At 42.9% G+C, this 6,704-nt stretch overlaps 1 protein-coding gene across 1 annotated transcript in view; it reads right to left on the bottom strand.

Moving 5' to 3' along the window:
* The window catches only part of LOC106882760 (adenylate cyclase type 6), a 48,624-nt gene that overhangs the window by 16,188 nt on the left and 25,732 nt on the right, over positions 1-6,704 (bottom strand). The window contains exons 7-9 of the mRNA XM_052977113.1: positions 4,877-5,021; positions 3,207-3,298; positions 1,672-1,828 (exon numbers count right to left, since the gene is read on the bottom strand). Of these exons, the coding sequence (XP_052833073.1) occupies positions 1,672-1,828; positions 3,207-3,298; positions 4,877-5,021 (394 nt within the window). The remainder of the gene's footprint in view (positions 1-1,671; positions 1,829-3,206; positions 3,299-4,876; positions 5,022-6,704) is intronic.

Below are 6,704 nucleotides of genomic sequence, written 5' to 3'. Positions count from 1 at the left end.
CATACTAACATGCACACCCTAACACACACAAACACTAACACAAGCACAACACCAACAACGATGACAACACCACCACCACCACCATCAATAACAACAACACTACCACCGTCATTATCACCACTGCCACTACTACCACCACCACTTCCGCTGCCACCACCAGCAGCAGCAGCAACAACAACAACAACAACAACAGCAGCAGCAGCAACAATACCACAAACCCCAGAATCTGCAACTCCATCACCACTATAATGATGACAACAACAACAGTGACAAAACCAACAAAACAACAAAAACAGTAACAACAATACTGACAAAGACCGCCGCCGTCACCACCACCACCACCACCACCTCAACAACAACAACAATACAATTAGCTGCAACAAGTAATTAGAAAATGGAAAAGCGCAACGCGATTGGTGGAAGCTGTGTTGGAGCACAAGTTTAATCACTTGAAAATATCCAGTCACACCTGCAGCACTGTCAGAGCATCAGAAACACACCTGAGGTCAGCTGGCAGGTAAACGTGACCGACGAGGAACACACAGACACACACACACACACACACACACATGCACGCATGCATGCTCGCACACCACACATAGAGACACGTTAGCAACACTACTGGCACGTCAACATCAACACACAGACATATATATACACAGACGTTGCCTATATATGTGTGTGTATATATATATATATATATATATATATATATATATATATATATATATATATATATGCACATATATGACATATATATGTGTATGCATAAGTGTGTGCGCGCGTTTGTGTGTGTATATATATAAATATATGTGTGTGTATATATATGAATATATGTGTGTGTATATATATATATATATATATACATCCATACACATGCACATATACACTGGCGTATATATGGTATGTCAACATCAACACACAGACATATATACTGATGTTGCCTATATATGTGTGTATGTATTTATGGGAACATAAGCACACCACCATCGGTTGTCAAGCGATGTTGGGGGGGGGGGGACAAACACAGACACACAAACATATACACACACACACACATACATACATACATATATATACACATTATATATATACACATTATATATATATATATATACTCTTTTACTTGTTTCAGTCTTTTTGACTGTGGCCATGCTGGAGCACCACCTTTAGTCGAGCAAATCGACCCCAGGACTTGTTCTTTGAAAGCCTAGTACTTATTCTATCGGTCTCTTTTGCCGAACCGCTAAGTTACGGGGACGTAAACACACCAGCATTGGTTGTCAAGCGATGTTGTGGGGACAAACACAGACACACAAACACACATATATATATACATATACATATGTATGATGGGCTCCTTTCATTTTCCACCTACCAAATCCACTCACAAGGCTTTGGTCGGCCCGAGGCTATAGTAGAAGACACTTGCCCAAGGTGCCACGCAGTGGGCAATGAACCCGGAACCATGTGGTTGGTAAGCAAGCTACTTACCACACAGCCATTCTTGCTGTTCAATTTTCTCGACTGATCAATGAGCTGATTGAGCAAACCTATCAACGACAAACCCATAACAACTACTGGAAACGACTGTAAGTCAAATTTACTGCAATAAAGAAGACTACGTTACGACCAATATTTATACTTTGTGTTGGGCATATCTGGACTCACCTTTTCTTCGTATTCTTTCTTGTAGAACTTTAAGGATATGGGCTTGACATGTTCCGCCCGCAGCTGGTCGACACTACGGGCATCGATGGCACGGTCGAGGTATTCATTCACTTCGTCTTCGGGGTCTTTTGCTGATGTCTGATTGCCGTAACCAAGTCTGGAACAAAAGAGAGGAAAGTCATGTCTGTATGCTGTCCATCACCACCATCATCATCATCACCATCAGCATCTTTGTCTTCATCATCATCACCACCATCGTTATCATCATCATCATCATCATCATCATCACCACCATCACCACCACCATTGTCATCATCATCATGATTGTCATCATCATCATCATCATCAAACGTCCACTTTTCCATGCTTGCATGAGTCAGAGAGAATTTATCTACAGAAAACTTTTCTATGGCTGGATGCCCTTCCTGTTGCTAACCTTCACTTGTTTCCAAACATGGTAATATTTCCCTGGCGTTAGGAAGGGCATCCTGGCGTTAGGAAGGGCATCCTGGCGTTGGGAAGGGCATCCAGCTGTAGAAACTCTGCCAAATCAGATTGGAGCCTGGTGTAGCCATCTGGTTTCACCAGTCCTCAGTCAAATCGTCCAACCCATGCTAGCATGGAAAGCGGACGTTAAACGATGATGATGATGATGATGATGATCAGACATTCTCACAGAATATTAGAAACGAACGACACTGCTTGTATGACATTGGCACTCATTTACGACCATTATGCAATGCCAAGACAAGGAAACACACATACATACATTGAGTTCATTTGACCAAATATTCAACCTATTTTATGGTCAAAACTGGCCAGATCTGGCCTGCGACAATGGTCTCTCACCCTACAATGTTATTATTGAAATCTGGAAGCTATGAGATAATCTGTGATTATATCAAAGCAATGTGAATAAATAAGCATTACATTTGACAGTAATATCTGAATGGTATGGGGTTAATCGAGCCACATCCAGCTTAAGTGTTCTATCTGTTGAGAGTGTGGAACTAAGAGTGCGGGGTGGGTGTTCGCAGGAGAGTGTATGTGTGCGTGTGTGAGTAGTGGTGGTGGTGGGGAGAGCATGAGATAGAGGAGGGGATGGGGAGGTAGGTAATAGCTTTAAAGATTGGGTAGGATTGAAGGGTGGATGGAAGCAAGTGATGGATGACCAAAGATGCATGAGTTGCGGGAAAGGTAGAAAGGAGGTCTCAGAATGGGACATACACACACATGTATAAATACATGTATAAACACATAATGCTTACATCTGATGGATGACTGACAATACCTGAATTAAGGAAGGGAGACAGGAGTCACAGAGACTGGGACACACACATACACACACATACATGTACAAATGCATAACAATTACATCTGATGGATGACCAACAATGCATGCATAGGGGAAGTTAGATGGGGTCAAAGTGAGTGAGGGACAGACACACACATGTATAAACACATGAATTGGGGAAGGTAGGGACACACAGACACACACACACGTATACATGTATGTATAAACACGAAATGCTTACTTCTGATGGATGCCGACGTTACTTTTGAAGCTCAGTTTCTTTTGTTGTTTATGCTTTGGAGTTCTACTGTCCAACGTTTCAATCTTCTTTGGCTGCAAAAGAAGAGTTTCAGTACAATCACTAAAGATCTCTCCTTGGTACACCTGTCTCTCTCTCTGGCATACATGTCTCTCTCTGGCACTTCTGCCTCTCTCTCTCTCTCTAGTGCACCTGTCTCTCTCTCTCTGGCACACCTGTCTCTCTCTGGTGTACCTGTCTCTCTCTCTGGCACACCTGTCTCTCTCTGGCACACCTGTCTCTCTCTGTGGCACACCTGTCTCTCTCTCTGGCACACCTGTCTCTCTCTCTGGTGCACCTGTCTCTCTCTCTTTCTCTCTCTGGCGCATCTGTCTCTCTGTGGCACACCTGTGTCTCTCTGTGGCACACCTGTCTCTCTCTCTGGTGCACCTGTCTCTCTCTCTTTCTCTCTCTGGCGCACCTGTCTCCCTCTGGCACACCTGTGTCTCTCTGTGGCACACCTGTCTCTCTCTCTCTGGTGTACCTGTCTCTTTCTCTGGCACACCTGTCTCTCTCTACTACATAGCCACTCCTGCATATATATATCTATATGATGGGCCACTATACAGAGATACTCGCCCAAGCTTCTTTCAGTTTCCATCTATCAAATCCACTCACAAGGCTTTGGATGGCCTGAGGCTATAGCAGAAGACACTGGCCCAAGGGGGAATTGAAACCAAAATCATGTGGTTGCAAAACCAGCTTCTTAACCACAAAGCAATGCCTGAGGATTTATAGAGAAGGAAAGAAAGCAAGCAAGTTCTGCGAGATGTCTTGTGTCGGATGCAAGAACAAGAGGTCAGAGGTCAGAGGTCAGAAGAAAGGAATCAATGACATGAAAGAATTAGCTGTGATGAGTAAAAGACGGAATCGAGTTGGTAGAGGCACCAGATGTGGTTGGAAGATGAGAGTTTGGTAGAGGAAGCAGGGTGGGTGGGGCCAAGAGGGAAGAATGGAGAGAAAGGGGAGACTGGAAGACCAAGGATGAAGAATCGGTGGAAAGATGAGGGAAAAGTTTAAGTTTGGGATGAGGGACCTCACAAAAAAAGGGGACAAAAGACTGCAATAAACAGACTCATCCAAATTCTATGATAGTATGAGCATGGAAAAAAAACAAAATGGTGATGAGGATACTGGTGGTGGTGGTGGTGGTGGTGGTGGTGGTGGTGGTGGTGGTGATGATGATGATGACGATGATGACAAAGATGATGTTGTTGATGATGATGGTGGTGGCGCTGCTGTCGCTGAAGATGATGAGGATGCTGCTGCAACTGGTGATGATGTTGATGATGGCGGTGGTGATGGTGGGGGTCACTGCTTCTGCTGCTGTTGCTGCCGCTACTACTGCTGATGATGAAGATGCTGCTGCTGCTACTGGTGATGATGATGATGAGGAGGAGGAGGATGAGGATGCCACTTCTGGTACTGGTGATGATGACGATGATGACAATGATGTCGATGATAGTGGTGGTGATGGTGGTGGCGCTGCTTCTGTTGCTGATGATATTAACGGTGGTGGTGGAGGTGCATACACCTACATCTACCATGGCGTCCAGCACTACCCCACCCCACCACCACCACCACTCCTCAACATCACTAAGGTCCAATCTTACCTTTTGTCTGTAAGAATCTGCTTTGATGAAGAAAGTCTTCACGTTGTTCTCCTTCAAATAGTTGTTCCGTTTGTCCCCTTCTCCGGGTATCACCTCATAGTCGTTCCCCAAATAGTTCAGGGTGTCTTCTGTAACATGCACCCATCTGAAAGACACACAGACAGATAGATCCTCTCATTTAATTGAACAGTATTTGAGATAATGTGTGTTTTCATGTGATTGCATATATGTGTATATATATATATATATATATATATATATATATATATATATATATATATATATATATATATATATATATATATATATATAGATATATATATACTAGCAGCTAAGCCCGGTTTCACCCGGTCTGTTTGGATGCTGTGGCCATGATCTTTTTCGGTTAGGCATAATCTATAACAGCGTTTCTCAACCTTACCATATCGGGTACCCTGTTTCTACTGAGGCCTCCAGCTGTATGAACATTTCCTGACTCTCCCCTCCTTGTCAGAAAACAGCTTCAGGAGTTGTGAAGAACGAATTTGTACGTAGTCTGTTTCTGAGAGCTATTCTATTGGACGTCTCTCTAATCATTAAAAACATTGATTTAATTATGAACATAGAAAGAAATTATACATTAATCCCTATTTTTGTAAGCAGTTGCATCCGTAAAAAATTTTATTTGGAGAAGTTGAAAGATATATGAAATGGACGTGTATGTGTGTGTGTGTGTGTGTGCGCGCGCGCGGATGTGTGCGTGCGCGCGTGCGTGTGTATGTGAGAGAGAAAGAGGGTGAGAAAGAGAGTTTGAGTGAGTGAGTGAGTGAGTGAAGGTATATGTCATGATGATTGACATCTTTTAAGGTACACACACATATATAGAAAATGTTTACGATGGTTGAGTTATGGAAAAGATTACGTTAAATTTTTGAATGAAAATTAAGGGTCAAACGCTTTAGTTTGACCCGAGCTTAAAAACGAAAAAAATTAGTGTAATAGGTGTAATAAAAACTTGCTGGGAACGAATATGAAGAAAAAAATGCGCGCTCGCGAACAGGGTGGGGGAGACGACTCGGAAGATTCACATCGTCAGTCCATGACCTCTAAACTATAGTGTTTGATCCGAGCTCAAAAACAAAAAATAATTAGTGTAATAGGTGTAAAACAACTTGCTGTGAACGAATATGAAAGAAAAAAATGCGCGCTTGTGAAAGGGGCCTGGGGAAAGGACTCGGTCTCCCCCCACTTTCGCGAGCGCGCAGTTTTTCTTTCATATTGTTTTACATCTATTACACTAATTTTGTTTTTTGTTTTTGAGCTCGGGTCAAACTCTTTAGTTTGACCAAATTAAGATCAGACCTGTACATGGTATCTAGACCTTGTAAAAATAGCAGCCAAATCTCCCTCAAAACACCCTACTGTCTTAATCCGACAAATGTGCCTATTATGTAAAGTTTGAAAACTCCTGAAGAACGAAGTTGTACGTCGTGTGTTTGTGAAAGTTATTCTATTGTACCTGCGTGGCATCTTGGGCAAGTGTCTTCTACTATAGCCTCGGGCCGACCAAGGCCTTGTGAGTGGATTTGGTAGACGGAAACTGAAAGAAGCCCGTCGTATATATGTATATATATATATATGTATATGTGTGTGTGTTTGTGTGTGTGTGTGTTTGTCCCCCTAGCATTGCTTGACAACCGATGCTGGTGTGTTTATGTCTCCGTCACTTAGCGGTTCGTCAAAAGTGACCGATAGAATAAGTACTAGGCTTACAAAGAATAAGTCCCGGGGTCGATTTGCTCGACTAAAGGCGGTGCTCCAGCATGGCCGCAGTGAAATGACTGAAACA

This window comes from Octopus bimaculoides, chromosome 27 (genome assembly GCF_001194135.2).
Source record: "Octopus bimaculoides isolate UCB-OBI-ISO-001 chromosome 27, ASM119413v2, whole genome shotgun sequence".
NCBI lineage: Eukaryota > Metazoa > Mollusca > Cephalopoda > Octopoda > Octopodidae > Octopus > Octopus bimaculoides.
The sequence above is the reverse complement of the archived record's forward strand: the minus strand, read 5'-3'. Positions and strand labels throughout refer to the sequence as shown.